This window comes from Marmota monax, unplaced genomic scaffold (genome assembly GCF_021218885.2).
Source record: "Marmota monax isolate L192 unplaced genomic scaffold, Marmota_monax_Labrador192_F-V1.1 WCK01_AAM20220418_F8-fsc00079, whole genome shotgun sequence".
Lineage (NCBI taxonomy): Eukaryota > Metazoa > Chordata > Mammalia > Rodentia > Sciuridae > Marmota > Marmota monax.
The window spans coordinates 8,614,453-8,640,196 of record NW_026694099.1 but is presented as its reverse complement, the minus strand read 5'-3'; the positions used below and the strand labels follow the sequence as shown (position 1 = coordinate 8,640,196).

Below are 25,744 nucleotides of genomic sequence, written 5' to 3'. Positions count from 1 at the left end.
CCCTATTAGGATATAGAGAACTTTTTACATATTCATACTTATCCTTTATAGATATACTGTAAGTTTATTCAACCAGTCACCTAATGGTGAACATGTGATTGTTTCTAATTTCTTACTCTTGCCAACAAATAAGTGTAAATATATTTCTGTTGTTTCTTTTTGTCAGTAAAGCAGATACTGTGTTTTTAGAAGAATCATCATTTTTGACTCCTACTTCAGAGGTTTGTTTTTACAATTAGAGAAATTGAGATTCCAAGAGGTCAAATGAAAAGGTCAAATCAAATTTATAATCTAGGCCCCTAGAATCTGCCTATTTTGAATTAATTTGGCATAATGCAAGGTTATTCCACTCTGAAGTCAGGCACTCCTGGATTCAAGGTCAGCTCACACAGAAAAAACTGTGTGACCTTGGGCAAGTTTCTTAAGTTTTGACCTGAAGATTTCTCTGTGAAATCTCCCTGGAAGATTATTGTGAGAATTAGAAACTATACATGTAAAGCATTTATTGTGATAGCACATTTTAGGTGCTCAGAAGATAGATAGCTGCCATTATTATCACCTTTACAGTACAGTTAAATTTTTATTTATTAATTTATTTTCTTTTGCTGTACTGGGGATTGAACAATCCTAGAGAGGTTCTATCACTGAGCTATACTCACCTATTTCAGGTGTTTTAATTTTTTCAATGATGATTTCTTATTGTAGCACAACATGGCTTATGTATCTCAAAGTGCACCGGGATTTTTTAAAGTGTCTTTATGGTGCTAGGGATCCAACCCAGGGCCTCAGGCGTGCTATGCAGGCATGCTAGGACTGTGCTACATTCCCATCCCCTATTGTAGACATTTTTAAAGTCAGTTAAATGAAAAAATGTTTATTGAGCTATTGTGATTTTAAGTAAGTCCTTCATCATGAGGTTATGATGACAGGTTTAGTGTGATGTGGTGGGAATAGAGGTAAAGTATGGTTCTAGATGATTATTTGGCAAATTGGAACATAACCTAATTTGAAGTTTTTCAAGATATGAATAGCTGGTTTTAGGGTGATAAGTGCAAAGGCATAGATTTGGATTAGTACCTGCATGATTAAGTAATTCTGGAAAATCTTTAGATTGCAGAGTTGGATGTCAAAGAAATCAGGTATTGTTATATTCAAATTAAATGCTTTTCTTCTCAAGACTCTGTTACGGCATGGTGCAAATCCAGATCTGAGAGATGAAGATGGGAAAACTCCATTAGATAAAGCTCGAGAAAGGGGCCATAGTGAAGTAGTAGCTATTCTTCAGTCTCCAGGTGAGTAGTAAATTCTTTGCTTTTAGGCCATCTGGTATTACTTTTCAGCTTCACTTCCTATGGAAGTAGCTTTTTATAGACACCTTTAAACTCATATATATGTATTCTTATAGTTGCTTAACAGTTTACTGTTCTGTGTTCTTGAAACTGTGACTGCATGATTCCAGAATGACCAAAACCTAAAAAGTTCAAGGGATTTAGGAATGTCATATAAAGAATTATTGGATATTGTGTAGATGAAGTAATTTGGCAGATTTTGCAGTTTTTGTAGAGTTGATGAATTTAGAGATTCTGTGAAATAGTTTTTGGAATCAAATTGTGTATACATAATTATTTTGTTAATTTTTTATTTAGCTTATTGAAGATATTAATATCTTTATTAATATTTTTAGTCAGGAGCAATGGCACATTCCTGTAATTCCAGTGACTCAGGAGGTTAAGGCAGGAGAATTACAAGTCTGAGGCCAGGTTGAGCAACTTAGTGAGAGTTTGTCTCAAAAGAAAAGAAAAGAAAAAAAGGGACTGGGGATATAGTTCAGTGTAAAGTGCTCCTGGGTTCAAGCCCTTGTATCAAAAAGCTATTAATATAAAAACACTGTTAATAGATAAAGTGTTCTAGTTTCAGTTTATTTATTGTTAGAGATGTTTGTAGTCCCCTCCCCCCATGGTAAGGATTGAATCCAGTCCTCATTATTGCCAGGCAAAAACTTAACACAGAGATATATAGCCCCAGTACCTAGGTGATTATAGTTTAAGGTGGATACATCTTAAGATATTTTTTTCTTAAAAGGAAAGTTTCCCAAAAAATATTTCTTTGAACAATATTTTGTCTGCAGGTGATTGGATGTGTCCAGTTAATAAAGGAGATGAGAAGAAAAAGAAAGATACTAACAAAGATGAAGAAGAATGTAATGAGCCCAAAGGAGATCCAGAAATGGCACCAATATACTTGAAAAGATTATTGCCGGTGTTTGCACAAACATTTCAGCAAACTATGCTGCCTTCAATAAGGTAGTTATTCATACTATTTGTATTTGTTAAATTATATTAAATTATATGGTTCTATCTCCCCTTTCAGAAGTATTAGAGATTTATTGTAACATTAAAAAGGTATAATAAGAGTAAAAATTTGATTAGAAGCGGGAAAGTTATCTTTCCTTTTTTTAAATTTATTTTTTATTTATATATGACAGCAGAAATGCATTACAGTTCTTATTACACATATAGAACACAATTTTTCGTTGTATCTCTGGTTGTATACACAGTATATTCACACCAATTCGTGTCTTCATACCTGTACTTTAGATAATCATCTTTCCTTTTGATGACCTATTTTAAGAGAAGGTGTTTTAAAAAATCAAGAGAATTGGGTCCTTAGATTCTTAACACATTTTTTAGTACCTCTCTGACTATTTACTCACTAGACAAATTCTGATAAATATAACAAGTACTTATTTAAGTTTCTGGAGGCCTGTTGGTAGGATCAGAGTGAGATGGTCATTGTAGGCGTTACACATGGCAAATGAGACCTGGATTACTGCAGGTCTTACTTATTTTACCCTTGGAGGCCAGTGAAGAAATATGTAATAGTACAGAGGAGTTTGTGATGGGTAAGACATGGAGTTCTATGGGAACATAAATCATTTAATAAGTAATTGGTCTGGGCAAATTGGAAAAGGTTTTATTGCAGAGGTGAGATTTAATTCATGGTTTAAAGTCTACTTATTAATTTTCTAGGCAGACAGATTTGGAAGAATAGGTAGGGAATGGTATGTGCAAATACATTGATATGAATTGATCTAGCAGGATTTCCTGGTGGCTCCCTTTATAGTGTATCTGTAACTTGCCATTTCTGACTACTTTTTGTTAATACTGTGGTCTAAGCTACTGTAGATTATAACTTTACTACCATGGTAGCCTTTTTTTAAAAAATATTTTTATTTTTCAGTTGTAGTTGGATACAATATCTTTATTTTATTTGTTTATGTGGTGCTAAGGATCGAACCCAGGGCCTCGCACGTGCTAGGTGAGCGCTCTACCGCTGAGCCACAACCCCAGCCCTACCATGGTAGCCTTTTAATGAATCTTTTTATCTTTCATGAAACTTTATAATCTGTTTATAAGTCATATTTTAAATTATAATTAATATTATATCATTGTCCTCTTTGAACCCTCCATAGCTGCTGTTGCTGCTTCTTCTTTTTTTTAAATATTTCTAGTTGTAGATGGACATAATATCTTTTGCTTTATTTATTTTTATGTGGTGCTGAGGATCAAACCCAGTGCCTGACACATGTTAGGCGAGTACTCTACCACTGAGCTACAACTCCAGCCCCCTCCATAGCTGCTGCTTCTTTTTTTTTTTTTATATGTATTTTTTTAGTTGTAGTCAGACACAATACCTTTATTTTATTTATTTATTTTTATGTGGTGCTGAGGATCAAACCCAGTGCCTCTCATGTGCTAGGTGAGCACTCTACTGCTGAGCCTCAACCCCAACCCCTATAGCTTCTTATTAGCCATAAATAAAACTTACCTCCTTAACTCTTAGGATTATAAAATCTTTACAATCCTCAGCCAGCTCCTCAACCTCATTCATCCTTGTTTAACCTCAGTCCCATTACACATAACTGTGCTAGCCGCCTTTCTGTTTCTGGAACACTTTAAGTACATCCCTACTTTAAGGATTTTGCCCTTAATTTCAATCTACTTGAAACTTTCTATACCCAGATTTTCTGAATGGATGGTTGGTTCATACAATTCAGATACGACACTTTAAATATTTTTTTTGTTATTTTAAGTTTTGGGGTTTTTTTTGTATTAAAATATAGGTTGTAAGTTCATTTTATTTATTTATTTATTAGTTACACATGACAGTACAATGATCTTGACATATCATACATTTGAATCAAATGGGGTATAATTTCTCATTTTTCTGAGTGTACAGGTTGCAGAATCACATTGGTCATACAGTCACGTATATACATACAGCAATACTAGTGATGCTGGGGATCAAACAGGGCCTTATACATGCTAGGCAACCTAGGATACCTTTTACATCAGTCATATTTTATTGTTTTCACAGAGCTTATACTATCTGAAATCTTGCTGTGTTTTATTATTTTTTTATTGTCTGTCTCCCCTTTGAAATAAGTACCATGGGAGCTGGCTTGTGTACTGCTCTATTTGTATAGAGACTAGGATGTATAGAATAGAGCTTTATGTTTTGGTCCTTAGATATTTACTGAATAGTTGAGTTAATGTTTTGTTAGCAATTTTTAAGTATTTTTGTATTAATGGAGTATAGGACATGTTTAGAAAGTACATTGAATAATGTTGAGAAGATTGACAGGAACTTTTTTATGACCTATGGCATCCTTTGAGGGCAGGGTGATGTGTGTACTTTATCCATAATTAAAAGGATTATTAAAACCTGAGTGCAGTGGCGCACACCTATAATCCCAGCGGCTCAGGAGGCTGAGACAGGAGGGTTGTGAGTTCAAAGCCAGCCACAGCAAAAGTGAGGCACTAAGCAACTCAGTTAGACCCTGACTCTAAATAAAATACAAAAAGTAGGGCTGGGGATGTGGTTCAGTGGTTAAGTGCCCCTGAGTTCAGTCTCTGGTACTCATCCCCCCCTCAAAAAAAAAAAAAAAGGATTATTAAAGACCTATGAGGAAATTTGACATAGTTAGATTTCTGATTTATAAAGGTTACCTTGCCAACCTGACAGAGAGAAGGATTGACATATACGTCGAGAATGAAAACAGGCCTCTTAAGTGTATACCGCAATAAAAAACTTCAGATAGTAGTACTGGAAATAGATTCAGTAGTTGGGTGATTGTTTAGGTTAGTTGTTAAGGTTGAAGAAAAAGAAGGAGTGAGGGGATAAATACCAGCTTTTTCATTGAGTGATTGAGAATTTAATTTTAATCCGTTTAAATTTAGGATATTTATTGTTTTGTAAGATTCAGGTCTCTCAGATATCAGTATTATGAGCTGACATGAAGATTCAAGCAGTCTTCTTTAAATAAGAAAGAAGTGGCTGGCAGGAAAATAATTTACTGTGAATATTTAAGAACCTGATTTTTTTCCCTCAATAGCTACAGCTATAGAAGTGTAGGTGTTAGTGGGCCACTTTTTTTGAATCATCTTAAGAAATGAGCAAGTTTAATTTTGAACAAGACAGTTTGATCTGAAATTTTTTAGAGGACTGGTGAAAGAATCCTCAGATCTATTTGGAGTAGAATTGCTTTGTGATAATGCCAGCAGAAAATTATTAAATATGCTGTGGTATACAGAATTCTTTTATTAGGTGATTATTTTCTATCATCCTTTTAAATATTTGGAGATTATCTAAACATAATTTTAGCTTTAGCATATTTGATGCAAAATTCTCCCAGGTAATAATTAGCAGCTACATTTAATAATGGCTAGAAAGACAGTATATCAGTGAAGAGCTTGGACTCTGGAATGAGGTCAAACTATATCCAAATGTTAGGATTGCCACTTCCTAGACAGGTGACCATGGGCAAAACTAACTTCTGTCTTGGTTGCTTCATCTCTAAGATGAGGATAATTATACTTAATTCTCTTCAGGTTTGAGAGTAAAAATTAAATGTTACATGTTTTAGCCTAGTGCCTAATATCTTACAGATATATGAAAAATGATAGTTCATTTTTTGGAATTACTTAACAATATTAAAGGGAAGTAAGTTACAATCTCAAGTTTTACCATTTTGGATTAAAAATTTTTTGAAGGGTAAACAACTCTGAATCAGTTTGAAGGAGTGTTGATATACACTAACATTAACTATTGTCTATCTGTATTGGCCTGTGCATGATGTCTGTTCAGGGAATAAAAGGCAGACAATAGAGCAGTGAAGGTGTGAAAACAGCGAATAGTGATATCAGTTTTATAAAAACCCAGTTATTCCCTCTGAGGATTCTAGACTAAGGAATTCTCCACTTAGTCTTAGAAGATAGGCTACATTGAATTTTAAAGAGGTCTGGTAAGTAAGCATCCTAGGAGCTAATGTTAATAACTGGACAAAGATTGAATCTACTTTTCAGCAACTCAGAGATCCTTGAGGATCCATTTGTTTATTTTTAAAATCAATTTGACTGAGAAAAATAGACTTGGTGGGATAAAGGGGGAAATTGTTCTTGGATGAGAATACTAAATAATCTCAAAATATAAATTTTTCTAAAATATAACTTATAAGTTATGCAGTCCTAAAAAAAAAAGTTATAGAATTTGTTTTAGAACTTGACAGATCCTGAAGTTCATCTGGAAGAATAAATAGGTGAGATTATTAAAGAAAAGCATGGAAAGTTAGTGTAAACTTTTAATAATGAAATTTCTGTTGTGACTAGTTGAAGAGTGTTAATCAATAGAAGAATAATATACCCCAAAAGTCAGTTATAAACAGGAATTAAGTGTATTATAATGGAGGTTGCTTTGATCATTTAGTGGAAGGATGATTATTTCTTAAATGGTACCAGAATATCTTTGTAGTCTGATTTTAAAATAAGCTTGGTTTTTGTTTTTTTTTAATCTTTTGTTCTAAATCACAGATTCTAGAGAATTTAAAATAAAAATTTAAAAAGCCCTTAGGAAACCAAAGTGTTCTCTAGTTAGACCTTAATTGGAAGAATGATTTAAAAAAAAAAAAGTTTTTTTATTTGTTCTAATTAGTTATACATGATAGTAGAATGCATTTTGACACATCATACGTGTAAACAGTATAAATTCTCACTCTTCTGCACGCACATGATACAGAGTACACAGGTCATGTAATCACATATGCACATAGAGTGATAATGTCTGATTCATTCTACTGTCATTGCTACCCTCATGCCCCCTCCCCTCCTTTCACTCCTCTAAATGAATGGCTTTTGAAAATTGTTTGCATTAGTTAAATCTGTCATTTTGTTTTATTGTATGTTTTTTCCTCTCTGTTTGTTTTGTGGTGCTGGGGATTGAACTCAGGTCCTTGGGCATAGTAGGCAAGTGCTCCATCACTGAGCTTCATCCCCAGCTCCTGTTTATTTATTTTGCAGCACTAGGCATTGAACACAGGGCCTTGCATATGCGTGGCAAGGGATCTACCACTGAGCTATATTATTCCCTGCCCTCCTCCCAACTTCTTTTTTGTTGTTGTTGAAGGGTCTTGCTGACTTGCCCAGGCTGGATTCAAAGTTTTGTTCCTCCTGTCTTAGCCTCCAGAGGTGCCAGGATTATGGACTTATGCCACCCTGTCCATTGTGGTTTTTTTTTTTTTTTTGTACCAGGAATTGAACTGAGGGTCACTCGACCACTGAGCCACATCCCCAGCCCTACTTTGTATTTTATTTAGAGACAGGGTCTTACTGAGTTGCTTAGTGACTCGCTAAGTTGCTTAGTGCCTCGCTAAGTTGCTGAGGCTGGCTTTGAACTCTCGATCTTCCTGTCTCAGTCTCCCGAGCTGCTGGGATTACAGGTGTGTGCTACCACGCCCCTGTTTTATTTTTTCTGAGAAGCAAGATCTTACTATGTTGCCCAGGGTGGTATTGGAACTTATAAGCTCCAGGAGTCCTCCTGCCTTACTATTCTGAATAGCTGAGACTAAGGCTTACATTACCATGTTTGCCTAAATAAATCTTTTAAATTTATCATGAAAAAAAAATCGGGCTGATTTGTGGTTCAGCGGTAGAGCGCTCGCCTTAGCACGTGCGAGGCCCTGGGTTAGATCCTCAGCACCACATAAAAGTAAATAAATAAAATAAAGATATTGTGTCTAGTTAAAACTAAAAAAATAAATATTAAGAAATAATTTCTAAAAAATCAACTCCTACATGGCAAAAAAAAATATTCCCAAATCATCAAAATATAAACTCTTAATTCAAATAAATATGCCAGCAGATTGGTATTTATTAGCAAATATGTCCAGGAGATACTATCCTTATACAAAGAGTATGTATGTAACGCATTCTTAGCTCAGAATCGTAACAGCTCAGTATATGATAGAAAGAACAGGCAACAGATGTTCTTATGCTGTTGTTAATTGAAATAAATCATGACATAAAACTCTTATACATAAATACTAATTTTATAACTTAACAAAAAATAGCTAATAACAAAAACTGCAAGCACTAATCCTATTAGGACAATTTGCCCTCTGTCCACCTAACGTTTTTATAATGTACTTGAATGTGTGATAAGGCACATTTATTAAAACAATATGTTGTGAATTCAGCTAGAAAGAGTTACGCTGTAGAAATACAGCTATGTCAGGTGTTTCTCTAGGATGTTAATAGCAATTTTTGCTTCTCTATTCTTCCATCTAGTCACTTCAACCTTAATGATACCTATAGCTTGTATCCTGAACATTGTTAGATGCTCAAAAACAATTGTTAAATGAATTGATTATTGACTCATATAATAGAACAGTCTTTTTTTGGTCTGTTATAATTTCCATGTGGGAGAATGTATATATAATTTAAAAGAACAGGTTGCTTGTTATCAAATTGAGGTTTGTTTGTATAGCTTTATAAATGTCTCTCATGTTACAAGCAAGGAGTGGGTGAAAAGAAAAGAGGTATGCCAAATTAAGTCAGAATATTTTCAGGCATGGGATTATTGGTATCTATTTATGAGAAATAGCTATACTAAACTGGATTTTAAAATGACAAGGACAAAAATACTTGAATTCATAGTTTGTTGTTCATGCAGACTACCAGGTATTTAAAGTTGTTAGAGCTTTGTATTTTGTGTTATAGAAAATTTTAGGTTACTTACAAGTTATATACTATTTAATTTTGTAGTAATTGCAATACTTTTTACTTGATTTTATAAAATTAACATTGTGTTTTAACAGTGACACTGGTTAAATGTATAATAGAATAGTAAATTTAATATGAGCTCAATACATTAATAATAAGAAGTACAATTACCTCAACAGTAAACAAACTTATGGTAGTATTACGTATTTTTTTGTATCCTTTTATCAAGTATATATTTACATATATATATATATATATATATATATATATATATATTTTTTTTTTTTTTTTTTAAGCAGTGTATAAAACTTAATGTTGGCTGAGCATAGTGGTGCAGACCTGTAATCTCAGTTACTCATGAGTCTGAGGCAGGAGGATTGCAAGTGTGAGGCCACATTGGGCAATTTAGTGAGAACCTATCTCAAAATCGAAAATAAAAAGGACTGGGGATGAAGTAATGCATCCCTGGATTCAATCCTCAGTACTACAGAAAACAAAACACTTTAGTGTTGGATACTTTAGTTTTCCTGAATGTACAGTTGTTGCACATTGATTTATTTTATCTTCTTAACTTGGCTTAATAAAATTATTCTTTTTTACTTTTCAAGGAAAGCAAGTCTTGCTCTGATTCGAAAAATGATTCATTTTTGCTCTGAAGCACTGTTAAAAGAAGTTTGTGATTCTGATGTTGGTCACAATTTGCCTACGATATTAGTGGAAATCACTGCAACTGTTCTTGATCAAGAGGTTAGTTTCTTACCTTTCTTGAAACTCTTGCAGCTTTAATTTTCTTTAGATGGTAGTTAATAAAATAAAAGTTTTAATTTTAGCAAATCATTTTGTCTGTGCAAATTACTGTATTTTTTTAGGCAAGTAATGTTATTTTTATCATTTTCTCTTAATTTCCTTGCTGTCATGTACCCTTTTTCCCCTCAGGATGATGATGATGGTCACTTGCTGGCTTTGCAGATCATAAGAGATCTAGTAGATAAAGGTGGTGATATTTTTTTGGATCAGCTAGCCAGACTTGGTGTAATTAGCAAAGTGTCAACTTTGGCAGGTCCTTCCTCTGATGACGAGAATGAAGAGGAATCAAAACCAGAAAAAGTGAGTAGTCTTAATGATTGTGGTATCAGGAATAGGGTTTGTTTTAAGGAAATGTATTTTCAATTTATGATTTTTTTGGCACAATAATTGTAATATGAAATAGTATTATATATTTATTTTTAATTGGTAATTTTTCTTTTATTGATATAATTTTAAGTGGACAGAAAAATTCCTAATATAGATAAGGAATATAAAAATACCCTGTATCTACATTCACTAGTTACTGTTTTGCCCCATTTAGCATTTTTACAGACACTTGAGTGTATGTATATATTTTAAGAATATTATTTGAGGGTAAGCTGGATTCATCCAGTAGTTAGTATACCTAAATAACCAAAAGTGGGGGGGGGAACCCCCCCATACTATTTCTAGTATAATTATTACAGTTATCAAAAATCAGAAAGTTTAATACTTAAGGACTGAGGACATAACTCAGTGGTAGAGAGTTTACCTAGCATGTGTGATGCCCTGGGTTCAATCCCTAGCACCATGAAAAAAGATTTAGTATGTATATAAAACAAGTATTTAATCCAGAGTCAGCATTCAAATTTTGCCATCCTCCTTAATGTCCTTCATGGCAGTCGTGTCCCCCACACCTCCCTTCAGAGTCTAATCCATGTTGGTGTCATGATCCTGAGAACACATGAAGTTTATTCAGCTTTATTTTTTTCCTTGCATATCTTTGGTGTTTTTGAAGAGTAAGGACAATGTAGACAAAGAGCTTCACTTTGCATTTGTGTTGTGTTTCTTTGTGATTAGATTTTGTGATTTAGTGAATGCTTACTCTATATTAATGATAAAATGGTAATTTTTTGAGCAAATAATAGTATATGAGTAGTAATTGCAAAATCCTGAGGGATGTGAAAGAGTGTGTGTGTTTTTAGTAGGAATACTTGAAAAGTGATGTTGAGTTCCTCTCTTACCTAATGTACTTTCTCAGAAATAAATGTGTGTTTACCCTGTTGTTGATGATGTTAACTTGAATCCCTTGATAACTTTATGTCTGCCGTGTTTCTCTACTGTAAAGTTAATAATTTGAGATTATGTAAATATGCTGTTTTTCATTAAATTTTGTATACTACTTTCAATATTCATTGACATTTTTGCCATAGATTACAAATTTAAAATATACCTCATCTATCAACTAATTTTCAGCAAAATTTATTCCTAACATTTAGTGTATGCTTACTCTGTGTTAATGATAAAATGGTAATGTTTTTGAGCAAACAGTAGTGTATGAGTAGTAATTGCAAAATCCTAAGGGATGTGAAAGAGTGTGTTTCTTAGACCTGGTGAATCATCAGATTTGCTATGGCATTTAAGAAAAAACAAATGTACAAATGTATTGTCTACATTTATTCCTTGGGTTTTTTTGGTGGTAGGGATTGAACCACTGAGACATAGGTTATAGCAATCTCAACAGATCCCAGAAGTCTTTTTTTTTTTTTAATATTTATTTTTTAGTTATAGTTGGGCACAATACCTTTATTTCACTTATTTATTTTTATGTGGAGCTGAGGATCGAACCCAGGGTCTTGCGCGTGCAAGGTGAGCGCTCTACCGCTGAGCCACAACCCTAGCCCCCCAGAAGTCTTTTTATAGAAATCAGCAAATTAAAACTTCATATGTGAATGAGTCTACAGTGGCTCTACAATGGCCAAAACAACCTTGTAAAGGAATAAAGTTGAAGCAGATTCCAATTTTTTTTTTTTAATATTTGTTTTAGTTGTAGGTGGACACAATGTTTATTTTATTTTTTAAATTTATTTTTTAGTTGTAGTTGGACACAGTACCTTTGTTTTATTTATTTATTTTTATGTGATACTAAGGTTCGAACCCAGGGCCTCGCACATGCTAGGCGAGCGCTCTACCGTTGAGCCGCAACCCCAGCCCCAAATTCCAATTCTTTTATAAAGCAGACTATGACAGTAGTCTGTAGATAGATTAATGACTTAAGTATACTTGGTCATTGATATTTAGCAAAATTGTTAAAACAATTCAGTCAGGAAATGAAGATCTTTTTGAAAATTAATAATATATGCAAAATGTTGAACCTTTACTTGACCCTTAATATATACACCATATATAAGAATTAACAGCAATGCATGCTGAAATATATGAACTAAAATTGTAAAACTTTAGAGAGAAAAAGGAACTCTTCAGCTCTTCATACCATGGCTTTTGTCAAAGATTTCTTAAATGAATCTTTAAAAAATTATAGTATATCCAGGTGTGGTAGGGTACCCTTGTACTCCAAACTGCTTGAGATAGTGAAACAAGAAGATCACAAATTCAAGGCCAGCTTGGGCATTTTAGCAACAGTCTGTCTCAAAATAAAAATCGAAGGGGCTTGAGTTGTGGCTCAGTGGCAAAGTCCCTGGGTTTAATCTCCAGTCCTGGGGGGAAAAATATTATACTAGAAACACAAAAATGAATGAGTTGGACTTCATCAAAATTTTTTTCTGTCAGATTTTGTTGATCTGAAAATACTAGTTAACCTTTCTTTTGGAGGGAAATGCTTGGGGTTGAACCCAGAGTCTTAGCTTGCTAGCACTAAGCTGTATCCCCAACCTGTTTCATCTTCATTTTTAATGAATAGTTTCAGTGTCTACAGTACTTATAGTTTATCATTTTTGAATACTTTAAAGGTGTTTCAGTTAGCGCCTGTAATCCCAGCGGCTAAGGAGCCCGAGACATGGGGGATCCTGAGTTCAAAGCCAGCCTCAGCAACCTGAAGGCACTAAACAACTCAATGAGACCCTGTCTCTAAATAAAATACAAAAAATAGGGCTGGGGATGTGGCTCAGTGATCATGTATCCCTGAGTTCAATCCCTAATACCCCCCAAAAAAGTTTCATTGCTACTTTATTAGCATAGTTTCTGATAAGAAGTTGTTTTCTTTGGATATATCTCCTCTCCCTATTTTAAAGATTTTTATCACCGATTTTTCAGTGTTTTTACTGTAATGTGCCTGTGTGTATGGATTCACTTTTGTGCTTTTTTTTGTGTGTGTACTACTGCTTGATACTGTGTTCTTGTGAGTTTCTTTATGGGCTTATAGCTTTTGTCAAATTTGTAATATATTTGGCTGTTAATACTTGAAATATTTGTTTCTTCTTTTTTGCCTGGTCTCAAATTACACACTCATCAGACTACTTTTTTTTTTTTTTTTTTTAAGAGAGAGTATTTCTTTTTTAATATTTATTTTTTAATTATCGGCGGACACAACATCTTTGTTTGTATGTGGTGCTGAGGCTCGAACCTGGGCCGCACGCATGCCAGGCGAGCGCGCTACCGCTTGAGCCACATCCCCAGCCCCATACTTTTTTTTTTTTTTTTATATTTATTTTTCAGTTTTCTGCAGGACACAACATCTTTGTTTGTATGTGGTGCTGAGGATCGACCCCGGGCCGCACGCATGCCAGGCGAGCGCGCTACCGCTTGAGCCACATCCCCAGCCCCATATTAAACTACTTTTTATTGTCACATGGGTCACTGAAGCATTCTTTCTTTTTTTGTGTCTCCCCCCCACCCTCCCGCCCCCAGTCGTTTTTGTTTTGCTTTATGCCTGATTGATTTTGCTGATCTTTTTTTTTCTCCCCCTGCACTGATCGCATCTAGTGAGGTTTTCATTTTAGGTGTTGTATTTTTCATCTTTTCCTTCTGGTTTTTCTCTTATGTTGATGTTTCCCTTTAAATTCTTGACAGTCACTTGTATGATTTCTTGATCTTGTTCCACTTACAACATTCCAGGTGTTTTTTTGCCCACTCTTTAGAGTATGACCCTATATCTTAGTAGTCTAATGCTCAGTTGAAACCATGTTTCAGATTTCTGCAGGTGTTTTTGGCTTATTTCCCTAATCCCAAACTCATCCTTAAAATAATCCAGTTGTCTTTAATACCTTAAACTCTTATCCCCATTTTCTCAATTTATACTGCTAGACTTGTTTTTTTTTTTCCCTCACTTTCTGTGACCCCAGCTAGGAAATTGTTTCTTGGTTTGTTGCTTTCATTTTCTTGGGGATTCCAATTCTGTGTTGTCAGTTGTCCCATATTTGAAAATACATTTTTTTCCCCATATATCTTGTCAAGTTTATAGTGGCTTACTATGGATGTGAAAGACTAGATCCTTTGTTATCTATCCTGGCCCAGAGCAGACGTTCTTATGTGTAGACAGATTCTGAAAACTTTCAGGATCTGAGGTTAAGCTACAGAATGTCAGCAAGTTGATTTTTGTTTTCATTTTTTCTTTAAATATTTTTTTAGTTGTTGATGATCTTTATTTTATTTGTTTATATGTGGTGCTAAGAATCAAACCCAATGTCGCACGCATGCCAGGCATGTGCTCTACCGCTGAGCCCCAGCCCCTTGTTTTCATTTTTTTAAAAAGCATTCTCTAAATAAAATATCTGTATGATCATAGAAATGATAGTCTGTTGATTTAGTTGGCCAAGAAGAGGGCCTTTGAAATTAGTTTTTTTATTTGTTTTTGATTGACATAATAATTTTACCCATTTGAGGGTCACATTGTGATAATTTGAGTTGTGTACAGTGTGTAATGATCAAATCAGGGTAATTAGCATTTCCATCTTAAATATTTGTCATATCTTTGTGTTGGGAGCATTCAACTTCCTTTTTCTAATTCTTTTAATAAATTATCATAGACTATCATTACTCTGCTGTGCTATAAAACGTAAGAACCTATTGCTCCTAGCTAACTATATTTTGGTACCATTATCCAAGCTCCTTCGATTCCAACTTTCCCTTCCCTTTTCTGGCCTCTAGTGATCACTATTTTACTCTCTTCCAAGAAATTATATGTATTTTAGTTTCTACCTATGCGTGAGATTGTACAGTACTTGTCTTTTTGTATCTGTCTTATTTTACTTAATATAATGTCCTTTAGTCGCATGCACATTGCCACAGATGTCAGGATTTCATTCTTTTTTAATGGCCAAATAATAATCCATTTCGTATATGTCACATTTTCTTTATCTAAGACATTTATTTTGTTTTTTATATTTTGCAGGGCTGGGGATTAAACTCTGGGCCTCACACACACGCACTAGGCATGTGCTCTATTACTGAGCTATAGTTCAAGCTCAGAATTAATATATGTATGCATGTATATGTGTGGTACTGGAAATTGAACTCACACCTTTTGGCATACTAGGCAAATACTCTGTTACTGAGCTAACATGCCTAGTCCCTTGGGATTTATTTTTTAGAAGTTTCTCTGGTGATTCTGAGGCACCATTTGGTTCAAATATCAGTGGTCTCATCTAAGTCTCCATTTGTTACAAATTATCAGACCCAAGAGATGTATAGTGAGTTTACCAAGATCTTCAGAGTATTAATTATATAAATAAAACTCTCATCCATTGGTCTTTCAAATGAACATGATATAATTTAGGTCATTTTTCATATGGTTTTCTTAGCATTTTTAGGACTTAAATAATTTTAAGATTCAGTTATAGGTAATTAGATCATCACAATACATATTAAACCATAAGCAACTGAACATTGTGTTCAATATGTTTATTTTCTGAATTTGATTCATAGTCAAGTTTTTACAATACTTAATATTTGAAATAAAATTATTTTCTACATTTCATTGAATAATTTTGCCTATTTAGGAAGATGAACCACAAGAAGATGCTAAAGAATTACAGCAAGGTAAACCATATCATTGGAGAGACTGGTCAATCATTAGGGGAAGGGACTGCTTATATATTTGGAGTGATGCAGCAGCCTTGGAATTGTCTAATGGCAGTAATGGATGGTTCAGATTTATCTTGGATGGAAAACTTGCTACCATGTATTCAAGTGGTAGTCCTGAAGGTGGATCGGATAGTTCAGGTAATATTTTGTTTCAGTTAAAATACTTTTTTAGCTTCTACAATTTATTTTTCTGTTCATATTTTTGCTACTATTATCACAGGAGTAAGCACATTCTAGATGATCATGTGGTCAATTTCTTTAATAATAGCAGAAAAATTATACAAGTAAGTATTTCATAAATACCTTCTGTTTTGTTTCATTTTGCTTTTGCAGTATTGGGAATCGAACCCAGGGCCTTTTACTTTTCAGGCAAGAGCTTTATCGCTATGTTAATTGAACAGCACTACAGCTACTTATAATCTTTTCAGTCTTTAGATAAATCTGTCTTTTGTCATGTAGTGGTAAATAGCATGGGTTTATTGCTTTTTCAAGTTATATCTTTTCTCAGAAGGTTCACCTTTTTAAAAAATTACACCTATAAGATTGCTTTTATGCTTAAACCTAAGTAGATCAAACCAGTGAGAGGATTCCAGAGGAATCTATGCTAATTTTTCTTTTATAAAATTGACATTCCAATAGGTAGTTTCTATTTATTTTTGAACATGGAATAGTCTAAAGGAATGAGGTTTTAAATTAAGTATTTTGTCTTTGTAGAAAGCAGAAGTGAATTCTTAGAGAAGTTACAAAGAGCCCGAGGCCAAGTAAAGCCATCTACTTCAAGTCAACCTATACTCTCAGCACCAGGACCCACTAAACTTACTGTAGGGAATTGGTCATTAACATGCTTGAAAGAAGGAGAAATTGCTATTCATAACTCAGATGGTCAGCAAGCTACAATATTGAAAGAAGATTTACCTGGTTTTGTATTTGAATCTAATAGAGGAACCAAGCATTCATTTACTGCAGAAACTTCTTTGGGTAAGTATGTAGCTAAGTTTAGCAGGTAAGAATAAATGAATATGTAAAATTGCAATGAAGTATGTTATGTGAATTGTTCTTTTGTTGTCCCACTCCTAAGGTTCAGAATTTGTGACTGGCTGGACTGGCAAAAGAGGCAGAAAACTGAAATCCAAGTTAGAAAAAACAAAGCAAAAGGTATATTTGTGAAATGTGCTTTTTTTCTGTTTGATATTGAGTTTAAAAATTTTCAGTGATAGCTTATAAGCATTGAAAAACTTGAGCCAGCCAGATGCAGTGGTACACTCCTGTAATCCCAGCAGCTCGGGAAGCTGAGACAGAAGGATTTAGAGTTCAAACTCAGTGTCAGCAATTTAGCAAGGGTTGGGAATGTGGCTCCGGATTAAGTGCCCCTGGGTTCAATCTCTGATACCAAAAAAACAGAAAACAAAAACCTTGAGCCATATAACATAAGCTTTTCAAATATGACATTTTTAGTTTTCTATTTTTCTTTGCTCATTATTTTTTATAAAATACTCTTTATACTTACTCTAAATACCAACATTAAAACTGAGGCAGGGCTGGGGATGTGGCTCAAGTGGTAGCACGCTCGCCTGGCATGCGTGCGGCCCGGGTTCGATCCTCAGCACCACATACAAAAAAAAAAAAAACAAAGATGTTGTGTCCACCGAAAACTAAAAAATAAATATTAAAAAAAATTGTCTCTCTCTCTCTGTCTCACACTCTTAAAAAACAAAACAAAACTGAGGCAAAGCCAGGAATTAATGAGAAAAATAATTAAATTATTTAATATTTCTGATTAAATATCACAAACTTTTTTTTTGGTAGTACAGGGGATCAAACAGGCTTTTTTAAAAAATATTTTTTAGTTGTCACTAGATCTTTTGTTTATTTGTTGATATGAGTACTGAGGGTCGTAAACCCAGGGCCTCACAAGACAGGCAAGTTCTCTACCACTGAGCCACAACTCCAGCCTTTCCCCCTTTTGAATAACATTATTTTAATGACATTTTGACAATTTTCATACTACCCAAAGTGATTTATAGATTATAGGCAAAAATAGAAAGAAAAAAAATGAAATGGATAAGGATCCTCAAAAGACCTCAGATGGCCAACTCAATGTTTTTAATTTTTTTTCTTTTTTTTTTTTTTCTGAGTTGTTGGTTTTTTATTTTATTTTTTTTTTTATTTTTTATTGTTGGTTGTTCAAAACATTACAAATTTCTTGATATATCATATTTCACACTTTGATTCAAGTGGGTTATGAACTCCCATTTTTACCCCATATACAGATTGCAGAATTACATCAGTTACACATCCATTGATTTATATATTGCCATACTAGTGTCTGTTGTGTTCTGCTGCCTTTCCTATCCTCTACTATCCCCCCACCCCTCCCCTCCCCTCCCCTCCCCTCCCCTCTTCTCTCTCTACCCCCTCTACTGTCATTCATTTCTCCCCCTTGTATTATTTTTCCCTTTCCCCTCACTTCCTCTTGTATGTACTTTTGTATAACCCTGAGGGTCTCCTTCCATTTCCATGCAATTTCCCTTCTCTCTCCCTTTCCCTCCCACCTCTCATCCCTGTTTAATGTTAATCTTCTTCTCATGCTCTTCGTCCCTACTCTGTTCTTAGTTACTCTCCTTATATCAAAGAAGACATTTGGCATTTGTTTTTTAGGGATTGGCTAGCTTCACTTAGCATAATCTGCTCTAATGCCATCCATTTCCCTGCAAATTCTATGATTTTGTCATTTTTTAATGCAGAGTAATACTCCATTGTGTATAAATGCCACATTTTTTTTATCCATTCGTCTATTGAAGGGCATCTAGGTTGGTTCCACAGTCTTGCTATTGTGAATTGAGCTGCTATGAACATCGATGTAGCAGTGTCCCTGTAGCATGCTCTTTTTAGGTCTTTAGGGAATAGACCGAGAAGGGGAATAGCTGGGTCAAATGGTGGCTCCATTCCCAGCTTTCCAAGAAATCTCCATACTGCTTTCCAAATTGGCTGCACCAATTTGCAGTCCCACCAGCAATGTACAAGGGTACCCTTTTCCCCACATCCTCGCCAGCACTTGTTGTTTGACTTCATAATGGCTGCCAATCTAACTGGAGTGAGATGGTATCTTAGGGTGGTTTTGATTTGCATTTCTCTGACAGCTAGAGATGGTGAGCATTTTTTCATGTACTTGTTGATTGACTGTATGTCCTCCTCTGAGAAGTGTCTGTTCAGGTCCTTGGCCCATTTGTTGATTGGGTTGTTTGTTTTCTTATTGTCTAATTTTTTGAGTTCTTTGTATACTCTGGATATTAGGGCTCTATCTGAAGTGTGAGGAGTAAAGATTTGTTCCCAGGGTGTAGGCTCCCTATTTACCTCTCTTATTGTTTCTTTTGCTGAGAAAAAACTTTTTAGTTTGAGTAAGTCCCATTTGTTGATTCTAGTTATTAACTTTTGTGCTATGGGTGTCCTATTGAGGAATTTGGAGCCCGACCCCACCGAATGTAGATCGTAGCCAACTTTTTCTTCTATCAGACGGCGTGTCTCTGATTTGATATCAAGCTCCTTGATCCATTTTGAATTCACTTTTGTGCATGGCGAGAGAAAGGGATTCAGTTTCATTTTGTTGCATATGGATTTCCAGTTTTCCCAGCACCATTTGTTGAAGATGCTATCCTTCCTCCATTGCATGCTTTTAGCCCCTTTATCAAATATAAGATAGTTGTAGTTTTGTGGATTGGTTTCTGTGTCCTCTATTCTGTACCATTGGTCCACCCGCCTGTTTTGGTACCAGTACCATGCTGTTTTTGTTACTATTGCTCTGTAGTATAGTTTGAAGTCTGGTATCGCTATACCGCCTGATTCACACTTCCTGCTTAGCATTGTTTTTGCTATTCTGGGTCTTTTATTTTTCCATATGAATTTCATGATTGCTTTCTCTATTTCTACAAGAAATGCCGTTGGGATTTTGATTGGCATTGCATTAACCTATAGAGAACTTTTGGTAATATCGCCATTTTGATGATGTTAGTTCTGCCTATCCATGAACAGGGTATATTTTTCCATCTTCTAAGATCTTCTTCTATTTCTCTCTTTAGGGTTCTGTAGTTTTCATTGTATAAGTCTTTCACCTCTTTTGTTAGGTTGATTCCCAAGTATTTTATTTTTGTTTTGAAAATATTGTGAATGGAGTGGTTGTCCTCATTTCCATTTCAGAGGATTTGTCGCTGATATACAGGAATGCCTTTGATTTATGCGTGTTGATTTTATATCCTGCCACTTTGCTGAATTCATTTATTAGCTCTAATAGTTTCTTTGTAGACCCTTTTGGGTCTGCCAGGTATAGAATCATGTCAACTGCAAATAGTGATAATTTAAGTTCTTCTTTTCCTATTTTTATGCCTTTAATTTCTTTCGTCTGTCTAATTGCTCTGGCCAGTGTTTCGAGAACTATGTTGAACAGAAGTGGAGAGAGAGGGCATCCCTGTCTTGTTCCAGATTTTAGAGGGAATGCCTTCAATTTTTCTCCATTCAGAATGATGCTAGCCTGAGGCTTAGCATAAATTTCCTTTACAATATTGAGGTATGTTCCTGTTATCCCTAGTTTTTCTAGAGTTTTGAACATAAAGGGATGCTGTACTTTGTCGAATGCTTTTTCTGCATCTATCGAGATGATCATATGGTTCTTATTTTTAAGTCTATTGATGTGGTGAATAACATTTATTGATTTCCGTATATTGAACCAGCCTTGCATCCCAGGGATGAATCCTACTTGATCATGGTGCACAATTTTTTTGATATGTTTTTGTATCCGATTCGCCAGAATTTTATTGAGGATTTTTGCATCTAGGTTCATTAGAGATATTGGTCTGTAGTTTTCTTTCTTTGAAGTGTCTTTGTCTGGTTTAGGTATCAGGGTGATGTTGGCCTCATAGAATGAATTTGGAAGTTCTCCCTCTTTTTCTATTTCCTGAAGTAGCTTGAAAAGTATTGGTATTAGTTCCTCTTTAAAGGTTTTGTAAAACTCTGCTGTATACCCATCCGGTCCTGGGCTTTTCTTAGTTGGTAGTCTTTTGATGGTTTCTTCTATTTCCTCAATTGATATTGGTCTGTTTAGGTTGTCTATATCCTCCTGACTCAATCTGGGCAGATCATATGACTTAAGAAATTTATCTATGCCTTCACTATCTTCTAATTTATTGGAGTATAAGGATTCAAAATAATTTTTGATTATCTTCTGTATTTCTGAAGTGTCTGTTGTGATATTGTCTTTTTCATCCCGTATGCTAGTAATTTGAGTTCTCTCTCTTCTTCTCTTCCCTAGCATGGCTAAGGGTCTGTCGATTTTGTTTATTTTTTCAAAGAACCAACTTTTAGTTTTGTCAATTTTTTCAATTATTTCTTTTGTTTTGATTTCATTAATTTCAGCTCTGATTTTAATTATTTCTTGCCTTCTACTTCTTTTGCTGTTGTTTTGCTCTTCTTTTTCTAGGATTTTGAGATGAAGTATGAGATCATTTATTTGTTGGTTTTTTCTTTTTTTAAGGAATGAACTCCAAGCAATGAATTTTCCTCTTCGAACTGCTTTCAATGTGTCCCATAGATTCCGATATGTTGTGTCTGTGTTTTCATTTATCTCTAAGAATTTTTTAATTTCCTCCTTGATGTCTTCTGTAACCCATTGATCATTCAGTAACCTATTGTTCATTCTCCAAGTGATGTATGCTTTTTCCTTCCTTCTTTTATTGTTGATTTTCAGTTTCATTCCATTATGATCAGATAAGATGCATGGTATTATCTCTACTCCTTTATATTGTCTAAGAGTTGCCCTGTGACATAATATATGATCTATTTTTGAGAAGGATCCATGTGCTGCTGAGAAAAAAGTGTAACTGCTTGATGTTGGGTGGTATATTCTATATATGTCAATTAAATCTAGGTTATTAATTGTGTTATTGAGTTCTATAGTTTCCTTATTCAACTTTTGTTTGGAAGATCTGTCCAGTGGCGAGAGAGGTGTGTTGAAGTCTCCCATGATTATTGTATGGTGGTCTATTAGAGTCTTGAACTTGAGAAGAGTTTGTTTGATGAACATAGCTGCACCATTGTTTGGGGCATATATATTTATGATTGTTATGTCTTGTTGGTGTATGGTTCCCTTAAGCAGTATGTAGTGTCCCTCTTTATCCCTTTTGATTAACTTTGGCTTGAAATCTATTTTATTTGATATGAGTATGGACACTCCTGCTTGTTTCCGAAGTCCATATGAGTGATATGATTTTTCCCAACCTTTCACCTTCAGCCTATGTATGTCTTTTCCTATCAAATGTGTCTCCTGTAGGCAGCATGTTGTTGGGTCTTGTTTTTTGATCCATTCTACTAGCCTGTGTCTCTTAATTGGTGAGTTTAAGCCATTAACATTTAGGGTTATTATTGAGATATGGGTTGTTCTTCCAGCCATATTTGTTTATTTCTGTTACTAAACATGGTTTGTTTTCCTCTTTGATTATTCCCCCCCCTTTACTGTCCTACCTCCCACTGTTGGTTTTCATTGTTATTTTCCATTTCCTCTTCCTGTAATGTTTTGCCAAGGATGTTTTGAAGAGATGGTTTTCTAGCTGCAAATTCTTTAAACTTCTGTTTATCGTGGAAGGTTTTAATTTCATCTTCCATCCTGAAGCTTAATTTTGCTGGATACACAATTCTTGGTTGGAACCCATTTTCTTTCAGTGTTTGAAGTATGTTATTCCAGGATCTTCTAGCTTTCAGAGTCTGTGTTGAAAGATCAGCTGTTATCCTGATTGGCTTACCCCTAAATGTAATCTGCTTCCTTTCTCTTGTAGCTTTTAAAATTCTCTCCTTATTCTGTATGTTGGGCATCTTCATTATAATGTGTCTAGGTGTGGATCTCTTATGATTTTGCACGTTCGGCGTCCTGTAGGCTTCTAGGATTTGGGATTCTGTCTCATTCTTCAAGTCTGGGAAGTTTTCTCGTATTATTTCATCGAATAGATTGCTCATTCCTTTGGTTTGGAGCTCTGTCCCTTCCTGTATCCCAATGACTCTTAAGTTTGGTCGCTGGGCCTGTTCCTGGCACGGGCGGCGACTCTGCTCTGCCCCTACTCCAATTGGGGTGATGTGTGTACCATGCCGGCAGGCTCCTGGGCCTGATCCGCCGGTCTGTCGCAGGTCTGCCTACCTTGCAGGCGCGGGCGGCAGCTCTGCCCTGCCCCTCCTACCACGCCTGTGGACCGCTGGGCCTGATCTGCAGGTTGGTCACAGGTCTGCTCACCCTGCGGGCACGGGTGGCGGTTCCGCTCCGCCCCCCACTCCAATTGGTGTCACGTGACCACCACACCGGCGGGGCCTGATCCGGACGCGGGCGAAGGCTCTGCTCTGCCCCTACTCCAGTTGGGGTGACGTGTGTACCACGCTGGCAGGCCGCTGGGCCTGACCCGCCAGTCTGTCGCAGGTCTGCTTACCTTGCAGGCTCGGGCGGCGGCTCTGCCCTGCCCCTCCTACGACGCCCGTGTACCACTGGGTCACGGGTCTGCCCACCTTGCGGGCTCGGGTGGCGGCTTCGCTCCGCCCCGTCTCCAATTGGGGTCACGCGATCACCACGCCGGCTAGCCGCTGGGCCTGCTCCGGGCGCGGGCGGCGGCCCGGCTCCTCCCCTCTGGCTCGAGGACAAATCGAGAGAGACTCGGGTGTCTGTGCCTCACCCTCCCTACCAGGAGACCAACTGTTTCTGTCGCCGCTGGTATTGATGAAGTTGTCTCTCCTCCGCCGCTTTCTGAATGTTTTTTATTTAAAAAAATTTTTTATTCTTTTTAGTTACACATGACAGTAGAATGTATTTTGATATGTCATACATAAATGGAGTATAACTTTCCATTCTTATGGTTGTACATGATGTGGAGTTAACTGGTCATGTATGAACATAGGAACCTACTATCTTTCCCATTCCCATCCCCACCCCTCCCCCAGCCCATTTCAGTGAACTTCCACTCTCCCACCCCCACCATGCCTATTGTGAATCAGCATCTACATATCAGAGAGAACATTTGGCCTTTGTTTTTTTGGGATTGGTTTATTTCACTTAGCATGATAGTCTCCAGTTGTATCCATTTACTGGCAAATGCCATAATTTCATTCTTCTTTATGGCTGAGTAATATTGCATTGAAATACAAGGCTTTTTGTATGCTGGGCAAGTGCTCTATCAGTAAACTACATCCACAACCAACCCCTTTAAACTCATACTGAGATTATTAATGATGATAATATTTTTAGTGACACAGTGGGATTAAAAATGATCATTATAGTTTATAATCTGATTTTGTACTTCTTGATAATGCAACTTAACTGCTTGGCTCTAAATTCAGATAATTTTGGTGCTCAGTTTATTGGCTATCTTAAATAAAATCACTATATTAAAAAGATATCAGGGCAGAGGGTGTAAATTCAGTAGAGTGCTTGCCTAGCCATGTGCAAGGCCCTGATCCTAGTACTGGTGGGGGGGCAAGATATAGGGAATACTCTCCATTTGCATTATTGAGTTCAGAATCATAGTATTTTTAAATTCTATTCATCAGATATGCATTGTTCTTTTAAATGGCTAGCAAAATTCCATCTTTATTATATTAGTTGCTCTGCATTTTTTATTTTTTAAAAGTATAATTAACATAATCCCATAGATTAAACATTTTCAAGTTACAAATGTTTATTTTACCTTATAATGGTAATATAAAATAGTGTTTAAGTATATATGCAAAGAATGCTTATAACTATTCTCATTATTGGAGAGTACTTGTGATTAATGCATTTGATTTGGAGAACTTTTTACATAGAGGGCCACAGGAGGAGCTCATGTCTTTAATTCTTTTTGTGACTGTGTTGGATTATATCCTGAGGCTATTTTCTGATGCTAGACTTTGGGAAGAACAGCTTCAGTTTTTTTTTTTTTTTTCTTATGAGTATATGTTTGCCCTTTATAGTTATGTAATTTTGGGGTTGCTCCTGTGTTGGTTTTTTTTTTTTTTTTGAGTTTAAGGCCAGAGATTACTTAGAATATGTTGAAGACATTTGAGAAAGAAATTTAATACTATTTAAGATGGTCTTAGATATTAAAAGGAATTTGAACTAAGTATAGTTGTTATTATTCACAGAGGCTTTATCAAGTGATGCATATGTAACCTTGTTTTATGTTTTTTTATGTTTAAAGATACCTTATTTAATGATTTAATGTGTATGGTTGATTTGTTAACAACATTGAATTGGCCAACAGTATCATCATACCAGAATAAAACTTTTTTTTTTTTTTTTTTAGTAGCACAGTTTTTATTCTGTAAGATTCATCACAGGGCTGGGGATGTGGCTCAAGTGGTAGCACGCTCGCCTACAATGAGTGAGTGAGTCACTGGGTTCGATTCTCAGCACCATATAAAAATAAAGATATTATGTCTACTTAAAACTAAAAATTAAATATTTTTAAAAAAAGATTCATCACAGTGTTAACAACTAGACAGTACTTCTGCACTATATTTTGAGCGGGCATATAAAACAGTGAAATTACAAAGAAAAAAGCGCAAATGTGAAAAAGAAGACACTGAATAGACTGAAAAGGATATTTATTTACAGTATGAGAGCTGAAATCAGTATATCACCTTGTTTGAACTGAGTTGGGAACATGCATATTGGGCAACTCAAATTTTTGCTAAATAATGCATGTCCATAAATGATCATGAAAACATTAGAAACTTTAATTTGAGACTACACATTTATTGAATAATCAAATTTGTAAATATGAATCCTTGAACAATGATAAAACTTTTTAAAACTGACACTTATCTCAGGGGTTAGTATAGATTGAGTAGCTCTTATT

General features: G+C 35.4%; 1 protein-coding gene across 14 annotated transcripts in view; it reads left to right on the top strand.

Moving 5' to 3' along the window:
- The window catches only part of Hectd1 (HECT domain E3 ubiquitin protein ligase 1), a 99,606-nt gene that overhangs the window by 30,741 nt on the left and 43,121 nt on the right, over positions 1-25,744 (top strand). For all 14 annotated transcript variants that reach the window (XM_058585850.1, XM_058585849.1, XM_046465308.2 and 11 more), the window contains exons 9-15: positions 1,178-1,292; positions 2,129-2,303; positions 9,665-9,803; positions 9,993-10,163; positions 15,800-16,022; positions 16,599-16,862; positions 16,963-17,039. In XM_058585850.1, coding sequence (XP_058441833.1) covers positions 1,178-1,292; positions 2,129-2,303; positions 9,665-9,803; positions 9,993-10,163; positions 15,800-16,022; positions 16,599-16,862; positions 16,963-17,039 — 1,164 coding nt within the window. The remainder of the gene's footprint in view (positions 1-1,177; positions 1,293-2,128; positions 2,304-9,664; positions 9,804-9,992; positions 10,164-15,799; positions 16,023-16,598; positions 16,863-16,962; positions 17,040-25,744) is intronic.